The sequence below is a fragment of the Myotis myotis genome, unplaced genomic scaffold (genome assembly GCF_014108235.1).
Source record: "Myotis myotis isolate mMyoMyo1 unplaced genomic scaffold, mMyoMyo1.p scaffold_m19_p_11, whole genome shotgun sequence".
NCBI classification, from domain to species: Eukaryota; Metazoa; Chordata; class Mammalia; order Chiroptera; family Vespertilionidae; genus Myotis; species Myotis myotis.
In genome coordinates this window covers 59,988,313-60,015,450 of record NW_023416315.1, presented here as the reverse complement: position 1 = coordinate 60,015,450, position 27,138 = coordinate 59,988,313, and the positions used below count along the sequence as shown (strand labels likewise).

General features: G+C 43.9%; 1 protein-coding gene across 2 annotated transcripts in view; it reads right to left on the bottom strand.

The window, feature by feature from the left end:
* Positions 1-1,156: 1,156 nt before the first annotated feature.
* The window catches only part of CHCHD3 (coiled-coil-helix-coiled-coil-helix domain containing 3), a 267,475-nt gene continuing 241,493 nt past the window's right edge, over positions 1,157-27,138 (bottom strand). For both annotated transcript variants that reach the window (XM_036328655.1, XM_036328656.1), the window contains 2 exons: positions 16,109-16,244; positions 1,157-1,870 (listed from right to left, as the gene is read on the bottom strand). In XM_036328655.1, coding sequence (XP_036184548.1) covers positions 1,847-1,870; positions 16,109-16,244 — 160 coding nt within the window. In that variant the 3' untranslated portion in view covers positions 1,157-1,846. The remainder of the gene's footprint in view (positions 1,871-16,108; positions 16,245-27,138) is intronic.

The following is a 27,138-nucleotide window of genomic DNA, read 5'->3' as shown; positions in this document are numbered from 1 at the left end:
CAGGGCCTGATGTGCTGCTCCTCCAGCAACCAATGCTCCTTCCTTCACTCTTAAACAAATCAGCTTATTTTGTACCATAAAAAACACACAACTCAGAACAGAAGCTTCCATTGAGCAGGAACCACAGAGCCTCGGGGAAATTACGGCGGGAGAGTTGACAGTCACTCAGAATCAGCATCAGGTCCACAGGTGTGTCCACAAGCTCCCACGAGATGCCTTCAAATGGAGCCAACTCAGGATTTAGAGAAAAGGGGCCACACTTCCGTCTCTAGAGGTTGGCTGAAATGTTCCCAACATAAGACCATCTCAAAGTAAAAGGTATCTAGGCCTGTGGATATTCTTCCCACATCACCAACTCCAGACACCAGTTTACTGAATAATCACACAAACCAACATGTACTGGACCCAACCGAATATATGTCTACACAGATTTCTTCCACCCCCAACCCCAGCAGCTGAGAAATCAGGGGCTCAGGATGGTGAGGGGTTTGATTAGGTCCCACGGGGAAAGGGGCGGGGTCACAAACTGAGCACAGATGCACCTACTCCAGAGCCTGTATTCGTAATTATTTTGCTAAAGTACTTCTCTCTGTAACAGAAATTCTACACAACAGAAGATGGAGCCTTGGCATTTTCTCCTCCATCTATTCCTGGAAAGACCTTTCCATTTAGCTTCAGTGTGAATACTAATTTCCAACTTATCAAAATCCAGGCTTGAAGTACCAATCCTCTGGTAAAAAAGGGAGACATAATTAGAAAGCTTTAATGAAACTGGAAAGAGGGAAAACACTCAAGGTTGGTTGCCTTTTTAAAAATAACGTTTTCATAGATCGCAGGGTGGGAAGTTTGTAACCAAGGTTAGCTAAGCTCGTTCTCACCACAGGCAGGATGGCTTAGGTCATCCCAGAGGGAGGAAGGTCCATGCAGGTTGTAAAGCTCTTACTGCATCCTGCCTACCTACCTACCTACCTACCTACCCACCCACCTGCCCACCTGCCTACCACGAGGCAAGTCCATAGGAGCGCTTGCGTGGCTGAGGCTCTGCAGCTTTTGGGAGAAGGGTACAGCACACATGGAAACTAGTAACACTATAAATCAACTCCGTTCCCATAGCATAACCATCCGACCCCTGGAAAGAAGCACACGAGGCCCAGGCTGCAAGTCTTCGTCAGAAAATAAATTTATTATTGATAGTGAGTGAAGTCAGGTGTCAGTATTCACGATAGAGAAGCAGTTGTATAAGCCAAGGTTGCCTTTATGTTGATAAAAAATGCCTTATTTCACTTGTAATCATAAACATTATTCCAGTAAAAGAGGGACATTTTCTCTCCTTTTTGTCTTCTTTACATGATCGTCATAAGTTAAAATGAAACAGCTCTTATAGTCAAGGGAGAAAGGAAGCAGAAGCCCAACATGCAGTCTGGATACTATGCCAGCACCGAGGGCCTGGGTGGAGGCATCCTGCCCTCTCCTCCCCCTCCCATCTCCTCATCCCTGGTCCCACCCGCACGCTTTGCCGGAGTGGAGGTTCACCAAGTGATGGAGCTTGGTCAGAAGAGAAAGTTGGACAGAAAGTACGAAAGGCAGAAAGGGCTGCCCACTCGTTGTCATCACGGCTGGCGGTACCAACGCGGCGTGTCCTTTGCGGCTGGCCCCTGGTCAAGCGAGGCCTCGGCTTTCCGTTCTTGTTGAATAAATAACTGTGATGCGCTTCTGTTCACTCTGCTCCCAGTGCGTCTCTTCATCGGCTTTTCTCTAAACAGGTTACTTTCTTACAAGGAAAAAATATGTCCCGCCACCTCTGGAATCAATGTTGACGGAGTTTTGCTTGTTCTGAAAGTGGCTTTTATCCTCCCTTCTCAATCATGCTCTGCAAGAGAAAGAGAAAGTGTAAGTTTTACCCCCAGAAGGAGGGACCAGAAAACGGCAGCAAGGACTTAGTATCATTTGTACTGTTTTCCAAAGATCGACTTCAAAAACACACAAAGCAAAACATACACCTTCTGGTCTCAAAAGATCACTGCCTTTATTATTATTTTTTTAATATATTTTATTGATTTTAGAGAGGAAGGGAGAGGGAGAGAAAGATAGAAACATCAATGATGAGAGAGAATCATTGATTGGCTGCCTCCTGCATGCCCCCTACTGGGGATAGAGCCTGCAACCCAGGCATGTGCCCTTGGCCAGAATGGAACCCGGGACCCTTCAGTCCGCAGGCTGACGCTCTATCCATACAGCCAAACCAGCTAGGGCAAAATATCATTGCCTTTAATGGACACCACCGCTTAACCATGTACAATTTCCAAATGACGGCTCCTCGCCCATATCCAGCTGAACCCTGAGGGGGGCAACGGCCTGGAACATGAGGTGGGCGGGGCAGTGCATGTGCCATCTCACTGCCTCGGCCATCTGAAATGTATGGAAGCATCTATGGTGGCCACAGGGACTGGGGGAAGACGGGGGGGGGGGGGGGGGGGAGGGGGAGGGAGGTGTAGGGGGCAGGAATTAAACCCCAAGGGCTCTGAGAGGAAATCTCAGCTGAAGACAGGATTTTCTCCCCGACAGAGAACGTCTGCCCACTGCAGGCAGGACGCACATGCTCCTGAGCTTGTGATGCTGGGCAAAGTTACCCAGGTATCTGTTCCCAAAATGTTGCAGAAACATCCCCTACCATCTATTTAGCCATTTATTTTTGCAGGTGAGGAGTCGCTGACGTACATCACTGCATAAGGTTTAAGGTGCACAGCACATTGGTTTGATTTATATACTCTGTGAAATGACCACCACAACAGGTTTAGCTAACATCCATCATCTCATAGATACAATAAAAGGAAAACAAAAAAAAGTCTCCTTTTGATGAGAACTCTCTCAACAGCTTTCCCGCATATAGCAGTGTTAGCTCTCCTGTCCATGTTGTACGTTACCTCACTGGAAGTCTGGACCTTTTGACCACCTTTCTCCAGTCCCTGCCTGTGGTAACCATGTATCTGATCTCCTTTTCTATGAGTTTGGTCTGTTTTGTTTAAATTCTACGTATGAGTGATATCATGGTATTTGTATTTCTCTGACTTATTTCACTTAGCCTAATGCCTTCAAGGTCCATCCTTGTTGTCACAAATGGTAGGATTTCCTAGGTGTGTGTTTTTATGGCTAAATATTATGCTATTGTTTATTATCACAACTTCTCTATCCATTCTTCCATCAATGAGCACCGAGGTTGTGTCCATGCCGTGGGCCACTGTGAATGATGCAGCTATGAGCATGGAAGTGCAGACATCTTCTCGAGTTAAGCGTTTTCATTTTCTTTGGATATATACCTAGAAGTGAAATTGCTGGATCATATGGTAGTTCTATTTTTAATTTTTTGAGGAATCTTCATACTGTTTTTCATAATGGCTGAGCCAATTTACATTCCCACCAACAGTGCACAAGGGTTTCCTCTTCATCACATACCTGTCAGCATTTGTTGTAATTCCCTATTGACTAGCGATGTTGAGCATCTTTTCATATACCTGTTAACCATTCATACATCTTTTTTAGAAAACTGTCTGTGCAGGTCTTTTGCCCATTTATTAGATGATTTTTTATTTTTTGCTATTGTGTAGTATGAGTTCTTTATTTACTTTGAATATTAACTACTTATCAGATACATGGTTTGCAAACAGTTTTCCCCATTTCGTATGCTGGTGTTTTTTTTTATTTTCTTGATGGTCTCTTTTGCTGTACAGCTTTTCAGATTGATGTAGTCCCACTTAATGTGTTTTTTTATTGTGTTGTGTTTTAGGTGTGATTCCCAAAAAATCATTACCAAGACCCACGTCAAGGACCTTTTCCCCTATGTTTTCTTCTAGGAGTTTCATGCTTTAAGGTCTTACATTTGACTCTTTAATCCACTTCAGTTAATTTTTTAAGTAGTGTAAGAGAGGAGTCAAGTTTCATTCTTTTACCTGTAAATATCCAATTTCCCCAGCACCATTTATTGAAGAGACTGTCTTTTCTCCATTGAGCATTCTTGGGCCCCTTGTCAAATATTGGTTGACCATGCTGGGCTTATTTCTGGGCTCTCAATTCCATTCCACTGGTCTACTTGTCTGTTTTTATGCCAGTACCACACTGTTTGATTACTGTAACTTTGTGGTAGAGCTTGAAATCAGACAGTGTAATTCTCCTACCTTATTCTTCTTTCTCAGGATTGCTTGGACTACTGGGAGTCTTTTGTGGTTCTTCGCAAATTTTAGGATTTTTTTTTATTATTTCTGTAAAAAAATATACCACTGGAAATCTGATAGGGGTTGCACTGAATCTACAGACTGCTTTTGGAAGTATTGGCATTTTAACAAATTTAATTCTCCCAACCCATGAACATAAGACAGCTTTTCATTTATTTGTGTCTTCTTTGATTTCCTTCATCTATGTCTTGTAATTTTCAGAGTAGAGAAATTTATTTTCACATCATTGGTGAAAATAAATTTATTCCTAAGTATTTTATGATTTTTTTGTTATTTGTTTTTTATTAATTTTTATTTTCAAAATATTTTTATTGATTTCAGGGAGGAAGGGGGAGAGAGAAAGAGATAGAAACATCAATGAGGAGAGAGAATCACTGACTGGCTGCCTCCTGCATGCCCCACACTGGGGATCAAGCTGCAACCTGGGCATGTGTTCTGATTGGGAATCGAACCGTGACCTCCTGGTTCATAGGTCAATGCTCAATCACTGAGCCATGCCGGCCAGGCAGTATTTTATTTTTTGATACTATTATAAATGTGACCAATCTCTCCCCCCCCCCAGAATATTCATTGTTAATATGTAGAAAACATTACTGATTTTTGTGTGTTAATTTTGTATCCTGCATCTTTACTGAATTTAGCTTTAATATGTTTTTATGACTCTTTAGAATTTTCTATATATAAATCCTAGCCAGGAAGAATTCTTAATCATCAGATTAAAACTCTATAACCAGATGCAGCCAGGTATACAGCCTCTATTCTTAAGAACCTTAAAAAAAGGCAAGAGTGATCTTTTTCCTTTCAGTTTTGAAATTACTCAGCAAGAAGAAGTTAGGTCAGGTCCAAGGTTGCCGCTAATCTGTTCATGCCTTCTTCCCGCATCTCTTCTATCCAGCCCTTCACAAAGCTCCTACCAGGTACCCACTGCACTGACTTAGGTGCTATGGGGAAACCAATATACATGCTCATGGAAAACTAAGGTGTAACACAGAGTAATTACTTGTGATTTTTAAACATATTTGCTAAAATGTGCTAAAATTATTTCACTGAATAATACACACAAACAGTATAAAATTCAAGAACAAAAGAATATACAATCAAATGCAATTTTTTCCTTCCTGTTTCCTAGTTTCCTGTGTATGCTTCCAGGAAAGTGGTTCTGCCAAGGAGAGGCCAGCTCTTTAGCTGCGCAATCAGAAGAGGCAACTCAATGATCCTGCAGGATGGACAGAACATAGAGAAAGGAAGAGGCGTAGGGCTGGGACAGGCCAGGCTGGGAGGCAGTGCAAAGACTCAGATGGGAACAAGCCCGTATGTACGGAGGCCGGAGGAAAGAGACAGGCCTGGCTAGAGGAAAGGGTGCGTGCTCAGGATATACCAGAGAAGTAAGAGGGGCCCAGAGTGAAGGCTATCCTGACACCCTGAGCATAATGAAGCCAACAGAGGAGAGTCTGGAGGAAGAAAGACCAGGGAGGAGGCAGATTAGAAACCAAGCAAGGGTGGGGATGAGAGAGAGAGAGCCACAGAAACATGGGAACAAAAAGAGATGGTGAGACCTAAGCTGTGGTGGATCCTCAGTGACAGGGAGGTTGGATCCTCAGAGAAACCGGGAAATCAGTGAGAGGAGACACACTGGAAATGAGGAAGATGACTTAAGTTTGGGGCTTGTGAGTCTGGAATGACCTCATGGAAATGTCTAGAACAGTGGTTGGCAAACTGAGGCTCGCGAGCAACATGTGGCTCTTTGGCCCCTTGAGTGTGGCCACGAAGTTTCAATTGCACTGTATGTGTGCGCCCGCACGTGGTATTTTGTGGAAGAGCCACACTGAAGGAGCCGCAGTTTGCTGACCACTGGTCTAGAACAGCGGTTCTCAACCTGTGGGTCGCGACCCCTTTGGGGCTCGAACGACCCTTTCACAGGGGTTGCCTAAGACCATCGGAAAACACATATATAATTACATACTGTTTTTGTGATTAATCACTATGCTTTAATTATGTTCAATTTGTAACAATGAAATTGGGGGTCACCACAACATGAGGAACTGTATTAAAGGGTCGAGACATTAGGAAGGTTGAGAACCACTGGTCTAGAAGGAAGTGCAGGCTTGGGAAAAGAAGTCAAAGGTCTTTAGAGATGAAGATTTAAGGTCAAGAAAAAAAGACTGAAATAAAGGGGCAGAACAGAAAGAGTGGAAGGACAAATAAGTGCGTGGGTCACAAAAGTACTGGATGGCTCACCTTGAATCTCAATGATCATAGGTTTCTAAGAAGTCCATGCCCAAGGGGTACAAAAAAAAAATAGATATAAAAGCAGGCAAGCTAGTGTGGAGAGAACTCACATAGGAATGGTCAGGAAAGGCAATGAGGGGAAAAAAGGAGACATATGTAATACTTTCAACAATAAAGAATTTAAAAAAAAAAAAAAAGACAATGACATGGTCAAGAAGGAAGTAAATCAGAAAAGCTAGCTGCATCTAGAGAAAACAGGAAGGACTAAGCAAACCGGGCCAAATGCTGCTCAGCAGAGGTCAGTGCTGTGGAACCACACCTGACTGTGAGGCTCCTCTCGAGCCCACCATTCAGAGAAGCTCTGTGCTTGTTGGGAAAATTAAAAACTGAGCACCTAGCATGAAGAATCAGACCAGGCGATGCCACACATCATAGCATCTCATTTATCCTCATCCTCCCCCTCCCCAGCTCCCACCCCTCCCCTCTGTGGCTTGATCTGTGTGCAACTTTCTCCAACTACATGGACTGGAAACTATAAATTCTAGATACATAGACACCCTTGCCACAACATTATTTATTAATACAAAACGCAAGTCAGTATAAAGCCGATCTATATACTGAGCCCATCTACGGGTATTGAGTTATTAACGGAAACAATTACTCTATGAGTGAAGCCATTTTACATTTTGGGGTTATACACTCACTGCTTTCTTCAACTTGCCAATGGGAACTTTACGCTGTTGTCTGCCTGGTCAAGATTACATGGCTGTGCCTTGCTCTACTGTTTAGATCTTATGGTTATAGCGACAACCATATGATAATCAACAAGAGAAAAATTCTGATTTGTCCTAAATTAAATCACAGCAGCTGGGAGAGAAACACAGTGTGTCCACCAGCTCACAGCTGTGGGCAGCTAACAGTGGACTGCTCACATTCCTGTGCAGGGTGGAGCTGTGAACTGACTTCTGTTGCGACCACCAGTCACCCTATCCCGCATGTGCGTGAACTTCTGGACTGTGGCCCACAACCAACCAAAAGTAGTAAGTATCTCCTCTTACGGACTCTGCACTGTTCCACTTCATCTCTTCCCGTCTGCCTTATTGGTAGTCAATGTAAATTGTCTCAAAACAAATCACACCTTTCTTCCGCAAGACACCACGCGATTATAAAAGAGCTCACAGACTTCAGGACGGCGGACGTGCTGTCTTCCCCATCCAGCCTGCTGCTAATGGTGCAGTAGGCCGCGGACCCAGGATCCGGTCATCTTCTGGCTAGTATCTGGCTCAGTAACCCTTTCCTTTAATAAAGCCTTGGCCATGAAAGTTTTTTTTATTTAACAAATGTACTCCCTTTCAACTGTTGCAAAATAATCAGCAGTGACCCCAATGCAATTAAAGCAACAGTTAGTGTTATTCTAGAATCTGGGGGTCTTTTTACTGTTCTTCTCCCTGCAGCCCTAACCAAACACAGAGGGCAATTTTTCAGCCACCTCAGGTGGTGGTAAGAATGTCAGACTCTCCTTTAAAGGGAAGGTGAGCCCAGCTGGTGTGGAGGTCGATGGGCCAGTCTGACATAAGGCACCAGAAGAACACTCTGAACAAATAGGAGACACAGAAAGTACCCACAGTTACAAAATGCCATGACACATGCTTTACAGTCCGGTTGGTTTATGGGTGATTCTTTGAAGACACGAGGGGGCAAACCTGTGTCTTCCAGGACTGGTCTACACACACGTTATATTGTCAAACTGCCTTCAGTTGCCACCAAGGGGGGCAGAGGTGGTACCAAACGCCTCCCTTCCGTCACAGACATTAACAAATGCAAGGTCAAGTAGAATTTCTAAAAAAGATGAATAGGTAAAACACCCTGAGTGGTTACTGTATCACCCTCTGCAGTGAAACCTGCGAACACCCAGACCCGGGGGCCTCTGGGTGAGGGGGTCCCCAGCCTGGCAGGGTCTGTCACGTGGTGGCCACCTTTATAGGTCCTCCTGTAGTCGCTGTATGGGTCCTGTAAGCAGCTGCTGTGGGGCTGAGTTTCAACACCACATAAATTTACCACCGCATAAATTAACATAGGAAATTCCCAAAGAATGGGGAGAATATCTGCAAATTATAAAAAATCGCTTCCTTCATTTAAGGAATGGTTAAGACTTAATCTTAATGTACAGAAAGAAATTCCTTGCATTTGTTCATCATTCTCGTTTGGGACCTGCATAAACCCCTTTACAGACAACTGGAGAAACTTCCAAAGGAGGCCCGGGTTCGCATCAATGCTGCTCCTTTCCTTCTGCTTCCTGCTGCCCAGGAAGGGACACGGCAGCTCCCACGGTCAGACAGAGCAGGGCCGGGAGACCAGAGACTGTGTGCCAATTCCACTTACTAAAACGATCTTAACTGTGTTCCTCAAATAGTTCTGTCACACAGCAATCTTGTCAACTGGTTCCCGAATTACAGTGGCATGTTGGCTATTGGCTAAAGCTATATAGTTAGGAGGCACTGTGGCCACCCTGGATTGCTAAACAATCGTCACAAAGAGAATAAAAATAGTTTTCTTTTTCTATAAAGGATACCATTCGGTCTCTGGCTGAGCTTCCCCAATGTCTCGCCAAGACTTCAAAAGCCTTAATAAAGCTGGGTAGGGAAGCAGGAAGGCTTCCAGGGAAAGGGTCATGGGGAACCCAAAAGGGGAACATGTCCTGGGTGCACCCGAGTTTTACTAAGGAGGGACGGGAGAGTGGGGGGTGGATGAGAATGGAGCAAGTGGCAAAGAGAGAATGAGACGATTGTGAGATTGAAGCAAAAGTGATCGATAAATTCAATTTAGGAGAAGCACAAAGCGAGCTTTGCCGGTGCGCCAAGTACTACTCCTGACCACCTTAAGATCTGATTAGCTAACTCATTTTGTTTTCAATATCGGGCTGATTCCCCCCCAGCAAGGGCTGTTCTTTCTCCCTGCTTTGGAGGAAACACAACTTAACTTTTTTATGCCTGGATCTTGTTCCACATCTTCTATGATAATGCTCTGCGTAATATTCAAATTCAGTGACAAGCAATGAACTGTTTATGCAGTTGGCTGCCACAACAGACACATTAACTGCAGTCCTGACCTGAAGGGTAAGCACTACAAAAGAAATGCCTATTAAGAGAGATCGAAGTCTATTACCATGGTAGCATTTCTTCTATTAAACCCCGATTTTAAAAAAGGAAAGGTCATAAAGCAACTATTACTCTCAGAAAGTGGTTTAGAAAAGGATTCCTATGATGGAAGGGGCTGGGCTAACAATTTAGTTTGGAATTTAGTTTGCTTTGATGTGGCTCCAAATTCAAAGGGCGGTGACCTTGAAGGACGTGAAATCTGTGTGGACTATCCCTGTGTCACCCTGAGCACGGGCAGCCCGGCTGGACGACTGGTGGATGCCAGCAGGTGGTGCTGATAAAGAAGCCCTCAAACACAATAAAAACCTGCTCCTGCAGGTCTTCCCCAAAGTCAACCTCCGGCTTTATCTCTGCTCCCTGACGGTGGGGGTCTGTGGCATCTGAAGCAAGTGCACAGGACGGGTCCTGGGCTCAGAGGACGAGCAGGGTGACTAAAGCAGCAGAGCCAAGTGAGGATCCAGTCAGCATGTGGGCTGGTCAGGGCGCTGGGTTACCATGGCTGGGAGCCTCTTTCCTCCCTCCTGCCCATAAAACTGGGCGTGGCTCCTCAGCCAGGGCACCACAGTTTCAATGGTCAGGGGAGGAGAGAGGAGAACTTTTTCAGGGGCTCCCGCCTTCTGTCCAAGACATCTTCTGATTTGTTCCTAGGCCGAACCAGGAACTCCTCCCTAGGATCCATCTGATCAGACCTCTGCTTAGATCAGGTCAGCAGCGACAGGCAGGGGCAGCTCCTCATCTCCCGAAAGAGAGAGAACAAAGACTGGGCAGGGCCTCGAAAAGGCTGTCTCCAGGGCAGTGCAGGCCAGTGAGCTCCAGCGCTCTGTGGACAGTCACCTGGGGAACCTGTTCAAAGTTCCAACGTCCACGATCAGAATCAGAATCTCCAGGGACGGGGCCAGGCGTGCGCGTTTTAAATGAACTCCCCAGGTGACTGTGATGCTCACCAGCACGTGAGACCCGATACTGCAGGGCAGAGCGCACTGGTCTGGCGACAGGAGTGAGCTATTCTGGTCTGCACTCCGCCCCAGGTACACAGCACTGGGACTCCGGGCGCTGAGTTTCCAAGTGAAAAGACGCGATCAGGTTACACGATCTGAGGTCTGTCTAGTTCCACCAGCCTAGAGTCTATCAAATCATTTGCATTTATAGTTGGTCTGACAACGATGATAAAGTGCAGCCTGCTCTGGCACCACACCAGGCTTTTCTTTCAAGAATTCTGATTTCTAAAGAGATAACGACCACTATGTTTTCAAGCCCTCTTCAGACTCAAATAATGGGGCAGTATTTGAGCCCTGGTCTAACACAAGCCACGTTAGAGAGAGAGAAACTACACTGTCTTTAAGAAATCTGGCACGTTCTGCCGCAGGAACCCCCTCCACGTGCACCGAGCCTAAGGCTTCCGAACTGGAGGCTAACCCGGGACGGGAGGCGCTAGCCTTTGATGAAGTAACTTCATGTTCCGATCTCACTTATCAGGGTGTTGACCCCATGTTCCCACTACAGCTGGACGAGGGATCGGTGGGAAGTAGACACACCCGGGAGGGGCTTCCTTCTTCAGCCAGCTGTTTGCCTGCCTACGGCCCACTTGTTGAATTCAACCTCTGCCATGGTTCATCGACTCCTGCCTGGCTCCATCACCTGCCTTCGGGCTGCACCTGCCTCTGTCCTCTGGGCATCTCCTGGGTCTGGCCCTTGCATCCTGTCCCGGACTTTCTTTGGCTCTTCTGCTCTGACCTCACAGTCCCTCACCACCCGTGGCACACAGGGTGAAAGCCATTGCAGTCCAGAGGGGCCTAGGGTGGCTCAGGTACTCCGCCTGCATTTCCGAATGCACTTGATTAGCCGGAAGCCTACACTCTGCCAGGCAGCGCGGAGATTCCTATTTTTCACTTCACTGGCTTAGGAGAGACTTGGAAACTGTTTTCAGCCCCTCCCAAGTTCATTCTGCCACCTTGCTTCCCCGGGGCTGACAGGCGTACAACTTCCCAGGAAAGGGTGCAGCTGTGGGAGGCCAGACGACAGACAGACCGGTGGGAAATGCAGCTGTGCATCTAGAGTGACAGCTTCTGGCTGACAGCAGGATCGAACAGGCTGGAGGCCCCCAGAGCAGGGGTGCTGCTGGTACCCATGAGCCACATCTTCTCACATCAAAGTGCTCACCAACAGGTGTGCCTGTGAGCACTGCCGCCTGCTCTCACAGGTGGACGGAGAATCGTCCTAGGTAACAGAGGAAGGCCCTCGCGTAGTTCAGCCCTCAATTTCCCACGGAAGCAACTGAAGCCTGGGTCGCCATGACCAGGCTGGTGTTGGCTACAGCACTTCCCACAAACTACCCTCCAGTGAACCAGAGACTGCTCCCAGGAGTCCAGCCGGCTCTGTAGGTTTCTGTCAGTATCAGCAGGGCTGAGACAGAGCCGGAGTGCTTAGAATCACTACCACCCCCACCTCCAGGAGCTGGATTCTGCAAGCAAATTGAGGGACAGTGAGTGGGGTGTCCCACGGAGCACAGGAATGCAGATCTTCTGAGAGCAAACCCTTTCCACACACACCCTTTTTATAAATAGCACCTGGGCACATTTGGGCCACTAGTGGGCAATTACTATCAGCTTCCCACCTCCCCCTCCCTTCCAGTCTCCTGTAAGGTAGGTGAATGAAGATTAAATGGGAATTGGGTTTTAACGGTAAAGAACAGGTAGTTCAATCTTGGGGAGTTTTTACAAGCTATGGGGCTAAGCAGATATGAGAAATAAAAGACACAGAAGTCTACCAATTGACATCCCCCTACATTTTTAAATGTTGTATCTCCATCTAGCTGGCCAGTAGCTTTTAAGTCTTTGATATAATAATTATAGCAATTTAATATCTCTTTACCTCCGTGAAGACACATACTTATTATATTGGAAGTAACAGTCTAAATGTCTCCTGTCAAGCCATGAGGAACTGTTCAAGAACAGCTGAAAAAAGACTGATGTGAATCCGTGGATGACTAAGACAGGAGAAAAGTAAGGCTGAGGAATATCCGGAAATCTTCCTATCATTAAAGTCTATTAGTCTCAGAACAATGCCCCAAGGACACCAGTGAAAGCCCCATCTTATGAGTCATTTAAAAGTGGAGTGGACTTGGCTGTTGGAATTATTCCAAGGGGAAAACTCATGCGCTACACCGGAAATGGACAGGGCAGCCTAATGGGCTGCTGTCATGGTCAGTGCTTTCTATGCTGGCGTGTCTAGCTTGCTCTTTGGATGTAACAAGGAAACATAAGAAGGGGTGGGGCCCAGGCAGGAACTGCAGCAGATGACCAGGACCAGATGTCCGGTCAGAGACTCTTCTAACAACGGGAGCGCTGGGGACAGCACTCAGACTAACTCGACAAGGAGAAAAAGGAAAGGTGGTATCAGAGGAAGAGTACACACGAAGTGCCGATATAACTCCCTGTGGCCATTCTGGCGAGGACTTAAAATGGGGCCGTGAGGAACTACCCCTGTGCTTGCCCCTCTGCAATTCCACTCCCCATTGGTTACCCTCAGCCTCTAGAACAAACTACTTAATTTGATCTTCACGGTGTTTCCCTTCAAGTCATGATTATTGTACACATTTTCCCTCATTGCCTTATATCTGCATTGGTGGATGATGGATGCACCTTCATGCACCCAACTCAAAAATCAAACACTATTTTTAAATTTTTTGTTTTGATGGCAAGGTATATTTTGGTTTAGATGTTAAATTTAACATGATGACTTCCCTGGGTTTCAATTCTCTCAACTGTAAAATGAAGAGAACAAAATCATCTCTCTTTACATCTCAGGTTGTCATCAAAAACAAGCAGGAGGCCTTGGCTGGGTGGCTCGGTTGGTTAGCGCGTCATCCCATGCACCGAAAGGTTTGATTCCCGGTCAGGGCACATGCCTGGGTGGGTTCTCGTTAGGGAGGAAACTGATCGATGTTTCTCTCCTACCTCCCTCTTCCTCTCTCCCTGAAATCAGTAAAACATATCCTCGGGTAAGGATAAACAAACACCAAAAAACAAGTAAAAGAATGGATGTGAAATCACCTTGAAATCTAAAGTACTATAGAAAGAAATACAAGTTATTAATGTTTCTTGGTTCTTGCCCATTTCAGTGTTGCCCATTTTAGGATAAAAACGTTTTGTGGACATACATATTTTTAATATTACCAGTGTTATACTCCCTAATACCTGAAAGTAAGAGTGGTCAAAACAATAGGTGCTGGAAAGATGTTTGCTGAAAACAGTGTTAAATCGTATTGCAGGTTTGGTAGGGGAACAGTAGGGTCTCGGAATCGCTACTAATAATCTGATGCTTTTGCCTAATCCATTCAGTTGGTTTCAGCATGAAATATACAACTGAGGAGAAAAGGAAACAATAAGATTTATGAATACTGTATATAATGTAATCCTCACAGCAACACTGGAGATAACATCGCCCCAATTCACATACGAGAAAAATCAAGGCCCAAGGTCAGAGAGCTAGTAAGAGACACAGCTTGGATATAAACTCGGATCTGGACACCTGAACTCTCAATTGTCCCACGTGGCCTGTCTGATTGTGTCGCAAGTTAACTTTGTTTTATTCTATAGATGTATGTCATCGATCTCATGGGGCTATGTGAGGATGATTCAACACATCAGACAGGCAGGATGGAGTCAATACCCCAGACGCCTTTGCAGCTGCCACTAGTGATGCTACAGGTCACGCTGGGGAGATGGGCACCTGCGTTAGACACCAGCCCCAAAACATCCACTTTATCACGGCCATTCCTAGCCCGGCTGCCACCTCCACCTCCATACAGCGCTGACACCAGGTCAGAAAAGCCCATGCGCCGACTTGCGGGTCCCAATGCTCCGCTGGTATTAATATTGAATGCCGGGCTTGTTAAGAGCCTATCAGAAGCTGCTTTTGCAAATACAATGTATAACAACATCATCAACATTATTTCTACTGAAGACCTTTAAAGAAAAAAACCCTGGGCGTACTATTAAGAGCTATACAAGGGTCACTACGAGCAAGAAATAGAAAAAAGCCTCAAGCCATCAGGCTTTCAAAGACAACATAGGCTTTTAATACATCTTGGTAACAGTAGTCCTCCCTTATCTGCAATATGTTCCAGTACTTCCAGTGGATGCACAGACCACACATATACTACAGCTTCTTCCTATACACACATACATACCTATGACATTTAATTTATAAATTAGACACAGTGAGTAACAACAACTAATAAAATTAAACAATTATAGCAATTTACTGTAATAAAAGGTATGTGAATGCGGTCTCCCTATATCTCTCTCTCAAAACATCTTATTGTACTGTATGTACAGTGTGAATGCACTGGGCAAAGGGACGATTCCCATCTCAGCAAGAATGGAGTGGGATGGCCCAAAGTTTCATCACACTACTCAGAACAGTGCAATTTAAAACTTAAGAATCGTCGTTCACTTCTGGAATTTTGCACGTAATATTTTCAGATCGTGGCTGACCGCGGGTGGCTGAAGCTGTGGCAAGTGAAACCGTGGCTAAGGAGGACCACTGGCATTGCCATTATTGCCCAGCTATGCAGGTAATACCAATCCTCCCATCAGAAGGAATGTTAGAAATTTATGCTAAGTGGTATTATTATAACTACAGCAAATCAGACTGCAGAAAGGCATGCTGTGTAGCTCAAGCACCAGATTTAGTTGGGCTAGAAGGTCAACTCTGGGGAGTTTAGCAGCAGAAAGAATCAAGGTTTCCAACAATTTCTGTCTCAGAACAGCCTACATGCAACTGTTAAATCAGTTAAATGATAGGCAATTATGTGACCGGCCAGAATTGATAATTGGCTTCAGAGTTCATCATGAGCTTTCTAAAGTACATAAATGAGAGAAAACACATGTCCTCTGAACATCACTTAATTCTGATAATGAAGGGTCCAGAGAAGAATACAGCTCTGGTATAAAAAGTGATGGAAATATTTCCTAAATCCTGCTCCTGGCCTCACTTTCCTTGGCCAAGTGAGTAGACTCTACCAACTGGTAGAAGATTGAATGGTAAGTTTTTTGTTTGTTTGTTTTAAACCAGGCTCTCCACATAACTACTTGCTGCTTATAGACCCAAAGCTGCTGGCCCCTGAACCTGTATCATTCCTCATTGCTGGCTTTGAGTATTGGCCCAGAAATAGGGAGCAATGACCTTGAAGACACAATTATTATAGAGGACAAAAGTTCAGAACGACTGGGAAAAGTATTATTGTAGTAAGAATCTTTTTTTTCCTTCTGAAAGTAAGGAGTTGAGCACAAGGCGAATACAGGCTCTTCTTACAATCATCTGGATGAAGTTGATTACAGCCTAACCGACTTGTCACGGCAACTCTTGATGACGACGCCTAGTTTGGTGTATAAAGCTTTTTCACACACACTAGCCCGTGACATCCTTACCACTGTCCCATGACACTGGGCACGCTTCCACTGGTGCCGGGAGCGGCTGCACACCCACCTGTTTGGCCTGATTGACACAGCGCATGTACTGGCTGGCCAGCGCAGAGCAGCGGAGGGTCTGCTGGGTGTTCTGGCGGTAGCACTGGAGAATCTTGGCCTGCAGATCCGCACAGACCGGGTGAACCTCATACCGCCTGCAAACAAAAACAGGGATCGCTGAGGCAGATGGTCTTCAGTCAGAGTAAAGGTCGAGGCCAAAGAATGTATAAGACATTAAATAAGATAAATGTTTCAAATGTAGAAAACAAAGTTCAAGAGAAATCATTTTCTTCAACCTTGAAGATACACAGGTAAACAATTTCTCTGAAATTAGTTCCATTAGCTGACACAACCACAAGCCTCTCTGGACACTAAAACCTTCCGCCAGACCGAAGCCCGGACCAGGCAAATGGCGCACGCACTCTTGGGCCCAGCCAGCCAGACCAGAAGCCCGGGAGCCGTGCCTTCTCTCTTCCACCCCAACACCCACCGGGTCACAAAGTTCGACCCCCTACATTCTGGCTTCTGTCCCCATACACACTGTCCTCACACTTCTATCCTGGATTCTGTGACCTCCCAACTGCACTCTCTGGCTCTCAGCTTTCACCTCCAGCTCCTGCCTTCCAGAAGGTTCTAATACATAAATCTGAGACCGCCTCTCTCCCTCCAGCTTTCTAAATGAAATGCAAGGTCAACCGGCGGGTCTTCATTGGGTTCCTGCCGACTCTTTAGCCTTCATTCCCCACGTGCTGCAGCCCGACCAAACCATTTCCGGGTTTGGTTCTCACGTGTCCCTTCACATCTTAGCTCATGCGGTTCTTGATTTCGGGAACGCTCTGCACCCAAACTCCCATCCATACGTGTGGAAAATACCTACGCGTCTGTTAAGTGTAACTGTCTCTGTACAGCTTTCACTCCCTCTCCCGTCTGGTCGAGTCTACCCCTCTCTGTGGTGACCCCCGCTGACCTTGTATTACCGTCTTTCAGTCCTTCGCCGGGCACTTACTGCTGACTATAGTCTATGCACTATGCCACCTGCTAGCCTACATTTACTAGGATGCACATCCCGAGGAGAACCGTCTTATTTTCTTTGTGACCTCAGCTACTGAAGAGGATACCTCTTAGAGAAGTCACGCAATTAGTTGTTGAGAATACAAATGGGTGGAGAGAAAAAATAAGCTTTAATTCCTGGGCTCACATTTTACTAATTATATATACTTACAAATCTCAAATTTTAGTTAGATTGCTTTCAGTGAATATGCAGTACCTAGCTTAAGTGCTTCCAAAAAAGTTTATCATATAGACTTGAGAAATGATAACTAAATAAATCAAATGAATTATACAAACCAAAATGAAATAGTCTTAAGATGGTAGAGGAACTTTGATTATAAGAACTAAACACACAGAAAACACATACTATTAACACTTTTAATCTAGGAATTCATATATTTTTTTCAAATTAGTTTTACTTAATACAAAAGGCTTCCAGTCTCTCATACCAGTTCTTTTTTTGAAATTTAAATTTTGTCATTGCCATAGTAATCTTGAAAAAGCATTATTTTAAATTTAATGGATTCTAAAAAACCCCTAGAGAACAAAGGAGGACTATATCCCATCAATAAGGAAACCCCTGGGTGACGATTTGTCTCCTCATTACTTTTATCCAACACACTAAGTCAATATATATTTTACTACAATAGAAAACTGAAATGCAAACCACGTTACTGGTCCCCGAGGGAATTTACTTCTTACTACCCTCTAAGGAAAGTAGACACACAGGGGAAAAATAATCCCACAAATTTTACATAGCTTTGCTTTTACTTTTTTATTCATTCCCTCACTGCTCTGCCAAATATCTAAGAACAGAACTGAAATCCAATCCCAGGAGTTTCAATTCTCTTTAAGATTTCAAAGTTCAGATGTCTGTGGATTTTTCTGGACATGGATTTCCTTAATCCCCTGACGTGAGCATCAGCATCTAAAAGGAGTCAGCTGTGCTTCCAAGAGCGGAGGCCCAGACTTCCGCAAGACGCACATCTGGGTAAAGGCTGAGTGAAATATGACTTCGAAGAGGTCAGCCCAACCTCGCACACACGCGACTAATGCCCATATTAGTTCCCAGGAAAGCAGGAGTATAAACACATTTATACTCCTAGTGTTGAGGAACATCCTCTGCCCAACATATCTTAGCTTTAAAAGGGGAATGGGGAGAGGAGGCGAGAACAACTCTGACCAGATATATAGCCCTTCCCTGTTACCTAGAAGAAAAAACTGTGAAGAATGAGCTTCCATACTCCGCACATTAGACAGAAGATGGGCTTTTTGCTTTTAAAAAGACAATTCACAGTGGGACTCACCTAATGCTATGAACTCCTTAGAAAGAGGTCATTTAAGTTGTATATAAGCATTTACCCTGCGTTGAGCTATTTATCATGCAAGTTAAAGTCCATGAGTTATTTATCTTTTGAAATGTGTCAAAACATACTTTTACCACAAATCAATGCTACTCACTCCCAGGGCCCTTGACTTCCTATCCAGTGGTCTGGAGCGTGAGCGTGCGTGCGTGTGTGTGTGTGCACGCGCGCGTTAAGATATCTGAAAATTTTTTTGTAGACTTTTCAACCTGTACTGGTGAGTAGATGGCAGAAAGGGGGGAAGGAGTGGAGGATCAACATAACTGTTCCCCAGTTCCTGGAGGAGACTCTGGCACATTTTTCTTGGATTAATCTACAGGGCAAAGCTCTGCCTCGTATTGATCTGCAATGCTTGTTATGCTGCCCTAATGCAACATTTTCACTTTGGGAAAATGCTAAATGAGATTACGGTCTAACATTAGAAAGTCATAAAACACAACCCATGGCACCTTCCATTCAGGAAAAGGATTTCAAAGACATTTCCAATACGCATTATGGTAAACCTCCATACAGTCTTTGTGTCAGCAATTGATTTTTATTGACGGCTTTCATTCCTGCTGATGGAAAAAGCCTCTATGAGGCAAAAATAACAAAAGGCAGACTTTCAAGATACCTAAGAAGATAAATTAAATCTTCGCTGCAAGAGACATTTAAGCAAATTAATTATTTTGCATGGAAATAAGATTTAGAAAGAAATAGTGAAGGACAAATGTTAAGAGAAAGATAAAATATAAATTTGAGAATTCAGAATAATAATAAAGAAGTGAGGGACAGAGTAGCTATCCCAAAACACATTTAGCAAAAAAAAAAAAAAAAAAAAAAAAAAAGGTGAAATATAATCAACATTTTAAAATATATATTCATCGAAAACAATGAAGAAAAATATCCACCTTTGAGACAGCATGGTGGGACCTGGAAAGTATTATGCTAAGCTAAATAAGCCAGTCAGAGAAAGGCAAGCATCACATGATCTCACTCGTATGTGGAATCTAATGCACAAAATAAACTGATGAACAAAACAGATCCAGAGACATAGAAGCATGGAATGGAACAAAATGACAGATCTCAGAGGAAGGGGAAGAGATTAACCAAAGAACTTATATGTATATATGCATAACCCACTGACACACACAATAGTGTGGTGAAGGCCTTGGGGGGGGGGGGGAGCAGAGAGGGGTTAATGGCAGAAAAAAAGGGGACATCTGTAATACTTTCAACAACAAAGATAAATTAAAACAAACAAACAAACAAATAAAAACATGAAAAAGTCCAGTTTAGTGGTTACTTGAAATTATTGAGACTTTGGATGGATCCTTTCACATGTGATTACAATACTATTTTGTTATAGTATTAATGTAATAAAATAATGCTAATACTAATATTCATTAGAAAGGCAGCTAAGATAATATAGCCAAGTATTTTTTTCATGATGCTGACAGGCCCACTGTAGAAACTTTGGAAAAAGAATAAAGATACACATCTAGGCTCTTTCTAATTTTTCAGTGCTTAAATAACATGGCAATAAATTATTACTATTGTTTCTGATGATTTTTGTGCAATAGCTTCCGGTAAGATGAATTAATTGGTCAAAGAGAAATGAAAACACTGCTGTAAAATGAAGCTGAGAGCCGCAGTGTTCAGAGCCCCTCGCCTTGAGCCTCTCACCACATTTATACCCCATACCTGTTTAGAGCTGTTGGTTTCGCGGCTGCCTCTCCTACTTGTATGTCTTTGAAACTTCTTCAATGTGGGTCTGAGCTCTATATTTCCAAGGAAACTACCTACCCATCTTTTTAGTTCGACCAGTATAAATGGCTATAACAAGGTAACTTCAGAGAAAGTAAAAATATGGAAACAGCTCTCCTCATTCCATTCCCCACACAGAAGACCACAGAAGTCCTCTAATTAATAACAGTTAGCAGCCATAATTCCTAAAGCTCTTGGGCACACAAAAGTCATTCATTATAAGTGCATAAAAAAGGATCCTTCTCCTATATTTGGACCAGTAAGTACCCTGAGCTGCAGAAGGGGAGAGAAGGGACAGAGAGAAAGGAAGGGGAGGATGGATGAATGGATGGATGGATGGATGGATATGAGAACAGCTGGCACTAAAAGGATAATTCTGATTTTCAACAGGTTGCGACAGACAATGCATCTTTCATGGGATCTGGTGGTCTCATAAAACGGTATCTACCACATTAAAAGCAGGCACACAACACTGCCATACTGAGTTAAATCTTGAGCTCTAATGTCTATGGCACAATGCAAGACCTCTAATTTTATTCTCTACTAAAGGTTTCATTCAATGTTAAGCCCAGTGGTCAGGATTTCTGCTTTTCTTTTACAACACAAACTAAAGCTACTGAGCACATTTCCAATATTTAAAAATGTGTAATAACTTCCTCATTTCTCTTATCATTGCAATAAAGCTAATATAAAATGCATTATAAGGGAAGTATTTCTCAAATGTATTCTATTAACATTTTTTCATTTAAAATTTTACCTTAAATTACAATATCCTAATATTATTTCTCAGAATAAAATGTAAAGTCTCTAACAATGCAGGATCTGAAAAATGACTTAATTTCAAGCTTCTCTGACATTCTTAACAACTGCTAACCATCTTTATTAATGATGTAGCTATTTGAGCTGTAATCAAATTTCTACAATTACACTTCAGAGGTCAACTATCTACAAAAGTTTTCTTTGTTTCAATTTGTCTCTATAGACATTTTGCTATAAAATCTTAAAAAATAAAAACATAAAACCAGAAGGCTTTTTTAAACATTTATTTTCTAAAATGATGAATGCTAGCTGTGAGGCTGTGTATCATCACAACACAAAAACACCAGAGGGGCCTCTATTGTTATGAGGAGGGAACACTGGCTTTGGCTACACCTGGTCCAGCACTTAGTTCAATGAACCCATCAAGCTGATAGGAGATGGTTACTCACCATGAGTGTCATACCACTCAGCCAGGAGATTCAACTTGAGTGTGGTGAAAAGAGAAACTCAGCTTCAGACAGAGTCTACAGAATTCTATTCCATAAACTCAAGGCCTCAAAGAGGACTATTTATAAAAATATTTGTAATACTAAACCACTGTGGACTCTGGGAAAAGATGTCAGAACCACAGCTCACTAATGTGGATGCAAAGGAGGCAGTGACCTCCAAGCAGGGAAAGCACTGCCAGTCTTCCTCCAGTGTTTAGGATCCCGAGAGTAAAAGCCATTCAATCAGGAAGATCCCAAAGACAGGACTTCTGGTCACCCACCCAAATGAAACAACCAATGCAGGGCTGTACACACAAAGGTACACTGCTCTTAGACCAAGAGGCCTCACGTACACCAGTATCTGAGCAAGAACACACTAGAATACACGGTGAATAAAAATTTTCCAATTTTGCAACACATGTTTCTTCCTTATTCAGTAATATTGGCTACTTGGAAGTAATGGGGCAGTTAGGGCAAACTTATGAGAGGAGTGGGAATGTGGTAGCAGGTGACCACATGGAGGCTGGTGGGGGTGGCTGGCACTGCCACTCTGCAATGGGGATCCCCAGTGCCTGGCTCCTTTTCCTGAGCAGGAGACCCTTCCTCTATTCCTCACAGAGAACCCTGTAGCACCTTGCCCACCTCCCCATACCCTGGGTGGGGTCCTGCTAAGTGGGCTCACCCTGCCTAGGTCTAAGGCCATCTTCTGCTGTATCTCCAGAGAACAAGGGCCCCGACTCTTGTTTTATAAATAATTTCTTAAAATCTGGTGACTTAGGCTAAACACAACTTAAATGTTAGTAAAAAATTTTTCCAGAAAATCTTTCCAAGTAATAATATCTTTGACAAGAAATATTAATTCAGTTGAGAAGATATGTCTGAAGTCAGGCATCTGGCATGAGGCAGGAAAAAAAAAAATCAATAAGTTGGCTGATTTCTATTTTCCACCATATCACGGTATTCTTGGCATATCTGGGCTATGTGCTACAAGGTTTATATCTCTAAAAAGTAAGATAGTCCAGCTGGTGTGGCTCAGTGGGTGAGCGTCAACCTATGAACCAGGAGGTCATGGTTTGATTCCCAGGCATGTGTGTGGGCTCATTCCCCATTAGGGGGTGTGCAGGAGGCAGCTGATCAATGATTCTCTCTCACCATTGATATTTCTATCCCTCTCCTTCTTCCCCCTTCCTCTCTGAAATCGATCAGCATCGTATACAAAGCAGAAGTGAGATGACAGGAAAGTAGTAAATAAGAAAATGGGCAGGAAAGAAAGGGAGGCTGTGGGTTATGTCAGTTCAATATCCTTTACTGAGTGCCTATTATATGCCAGGCTGTGCATGTATGTGCGTGCATGTGCATATATGGTCATGTGTGTGTGCATGTTCGTGTGCATGTGTAGGGCAGAGGGAGAGACAACCATCCACAAGAGCGGCTTCAATGGCATGTACCAGGCAGTGAGAAAAATATGAAACGGGGGGAATGAATCTGGATGGAGATGATTGGCAAAGGTCTCAGATGAGATGCAAAAATTGCAGTTGGGTCTTGAAGACTGGGGAGAACCTCAGCAGTTAGGGTGAGGTGGAAAGGCACTCCAGACAGAAAAGTGAAAGGAAGGCAGTGGAGGACAAGAGAAGAAAAGGTTGGAGTTAGAGGCAGTGCCATCACTAATAGACTAAAGATTCCTATGGAAATTTACATAGAGATCAGAAAGCCAAACCACATTCGACAAGGACATGTTCTACAAGTAGACGGAGGAATCCCCATCAGTGCAGCAGTAAGGAAGGCTGTGCTCACAATGAAGTGGGTGGTCCCTAGAAGCTGGGAATGACCCCGGCTGACCCCCAACAAAGACTCAGGGACGTCAATCCTACGCCTGCAGGAGAAGGAACTAAACTCTGCCAACTATCTGCATGAACCTGGAAGCAAACTCTCTCCAGGCCTCCAGACAAGAACCCACGCTGGCTGCCCCCTTGATGCCAGCGTTGTGAGACCCTAAAAGCACAGCACCTGGTTGCAACTACCTGGACATGAGGCCTACAGAACCGTGAGATAGGCCATAAATGCCTTTGGTGTTAAGCCACTTAGCCCTAACCGGTTTGGCTCAGTGGATGGAGCATTGGCCTGCGGACTCAAGGGTCCCGGGTTCGCTTCTGGTCAAGGGCATGTACCTGGGTTGCGGGCACATCCCCAGTGGGGAGTGTGCAGGAGGCAGCTGATCGATGTTTCTCTCTCATCGATGTTTCTAACTCTCTATTCCTCTCCCTTCCTCTCTGTAAAAAATCAATAAAATGTATTTTTAAAAAAAGTGTGTGCTCAGAAGTTGAGTGAGTACATAGGGAAGGTTGTGTGAAAAAAGGAGTTTTCAACAGATTTTTAAAGAAAGGCCAAAGGAGCAGAAAGCGGGCGGGGGGTGGGGGTAGGGGGCCCAATACACGCAGACGTGACGTGACTGAGGAGAAAGAATGGGTCTATTGGTTAAAGCCGAAAGTCCACGTACAGAATCTGAAACGTGAGGTTGGGAGTGCAGGAGGAGTGGAAGGAGACTGATTGGTGGAAAAACTCAGGAGCCAGACGAGGCATCTGACAGTAAGGGAATTCTTCTCAGTAAGAAAGGGAGCAGGGAATGGAAAAAAAGGATTCTCCTCTCAAAAGTGTCAGGCATTGGTGACAGAGAACAGACACAGGCATGGAAATGGGGTGCACAGGGGTGTCTCAGAAGGTGCAGGGGATTCCTTCACAGGAGATGCTCAAGGACGACAAGGAACAGGCCAGAGACCCTCCTATACCCCCAAGTTGTACTTCCCATTCGGCACATGGTCAAATATAAAGTAAATGTACTTGAGGCAGGGGCGTATCTGTGCATTGGCTGTAGGTCTTGTCCTCACACTTACACTCACACTGGTGTCTGGAACGTGCAGTAAGCGCCCCCTTCTTGCTTTCCAAAACAGACATGTGCTAAAATTATTGGCTGGTTAATGGTTAATGGAAAATGGAGAAAGCTTGATAGAAAATACATTTGAAAAATAGGAGTTTATGGATATTGGTCAACTATAATTACTTACACTGCATATGCTCAAAGTTCAATTTAAAATCATTTAACATATATATGCTGATAATGTGCAAAGAATACAGTTAAAGCAATATACAACAATTGGTAACAGCAGTTACTTCCAAGGAAGAGACTTGGGTAAGAGGTCACAGACTTAAAGAGGTTTACTTTGCATGTAATATTCAAATTTTCTATCATGGACATATGTTACTTATCAAGAAATAATTCATTTTTAAGATTACAATGCAGTGTGTGTGTGTGTGTGTGTTTTGTAGGCCCTGAGAAATTTCTATTAGGAAGTCTGCTTTCTGTCAAGATGCCTAACCGCTAACATCCATTTCTATGGGTTCTGTGGCACAAATAGAAGACCGATTGGAAACTTAACACTGAGACACCAGACATGAAACTCCACATGTAAACTCTACAAAAAGACAAAAATATAGCCTGGCAAATAACTGAAACAATTCAACATACCTTCAAACATGTCCACCTTCAGCACAAGCCCTTCCGATTTACTATCTCAGCAACCTCGTGAGAAAATATACCCACCTAAGTCACAGGGCAAACCATTGGGAGTGAAATGTAACATGAGGTTTGAAAAGCCTGGAAACTCTCTATCCATGAAATTCTTCTCTCTTTATTGCTCTCTCTCGACCTCCCTTCCTCTTAATTGTGAGTAATCCCCAAAGCCCAGGTCTTTGCCCTAATGCTCTTCTATGGTTCTTGGTGAAGTTATCCTTCCCTCTTTGGGGGGTTCTCCTGCTGCTTTGGGTGTGACTGGATGGGTTTTCCAGTTGCTTCCATCAGAAAGTAGCTGTGTGATCTCAGGTTTCTTTGGACTTCAGCTCTTCATAAAATGCATAGACAGTAACCCTACCCACCTGACGCCAGGCCTAGATTTGACGGTCTTCTTATATCCTTCAAAACTCTAAGATCTCTAGACTAAACATCAACTGAACACATTCAACTTACTTGATTTCCATTTTCTTATCCAAACAAGATCTCCCCTCCCCCCTCCACTGGCAATATTGGTAGTTCATCATCTTGCATTAAATTTTGGCTCCTTTGCTCTTACTTAATACTCTATATACAAAAAGTTATTGAGAATGTAGCTCTTCCTTTGAAAAGTCCTACTTCCAACTTTCCTCAGTTTCCCCATCATTACCCTAGGCCCGTGGTTGGCAAACTGTGGCTCGCGAGCCACATGCGGCTCTTTGGCCCCTTGAGTGTGGCCACGAAGTTTCAATCGCACCATACGTGCGCGCCCGCACGTGGTATTTTGTGGAAGAGCCACACTCAAGGGGGCGCAGTTTGCCGACCACTGCACTAAACACATGCCCTACGAGTGCCAACCCCTCCTAGGAGTCAATCGGGATTCTCTACCTCCCATAGCCAACATGACTTCCCAAATCCTTCTCCTATCCCTTGCCTCCTCACAAGCGTCTGTTTGTGGTGCTGGGAGTAAAAGAGCTCATGAAAACTTTGGCTAAACCACTCTTGACCTAGTCTGGCCTCCAAGTGGAGGACAGGCAGTGACAACTGCAAGGTTGTTTCCAAACATAATCTAACAGGAACCAGTAGAATAGCCGAAGGGCACAACTGCACATATTCCTAATGTCCACTTCCCAAGCCATGTTATCAAATTATAGAACCATTCTCCAATTTTTATTTTTCACTTGTGCGCAAGGGCACTATCTACAACAGTGGTACGTTTCCATAGGAACGAAATTCATTTCAAAGGGCTTGAACAAAAAGAGGCGTTTTTAAAAAGTGTTCAAATAACGTCACTTTGTACATAGTGCCTTGCATCTTTGAAACTCGGAGAGTATTATAAATATTAATCTCTTAATTCCCTGAAAGTCCCTGGAAATGAGAAGAAAGTGTCTTTGCATTTGGGAAATAGATATGTTTAAGGTGACTGGTAGGGGAAAGTATAACTCAGAAGGTGAGTTGCTAACTTATAATCTGCTTCATCTCTAGCTTTTAAGCACAACTAATCACACACTAACACTATTCGCCAATTTTTGGAAGACAAGTACACTATGAATTCAAGTAGCTAATGTTTCCCTACTTAATACCCTAAAAAATAAAGGATGTACCGCCAAAGCATTATATATCTAATAACAGTGGAAGTTTAGGTGGAGTGTATGATAACATTAAACTGTATGTGCATTTCTGGAACACCCGTTATTCCTTCATTTAAAAATTCTAGCATGTTCCTTTTGTTTGTTTGTTTGTTTCTGATTAACTAAAATATTCAGTACTGATACCATCAGAAGTTATTAAATTCCAATACATCATATAATCGCAACCCCTTTTGGGGTTACTTATGGATTTGAGCATTTTTTCAGAGGCGGCAAGATTTAGCAAATGGGCTTAACACTATAGGCTGCTGGTAAGACTTAAGTTAACAAGACCAGCCATGAAATATAGAAAACAAACTACTACATACACATATTCTCCAAATGATGGGCCTTATCCATGAGCGTATTTCAGGGGTGGAATCTCAGTGATTCCCACATCAAGGAAAAACCACGCATCTCTCGACGCGTGTCCTGGGCTGGATTCGCCCTGCTGAGCTCCATTAGTTTCA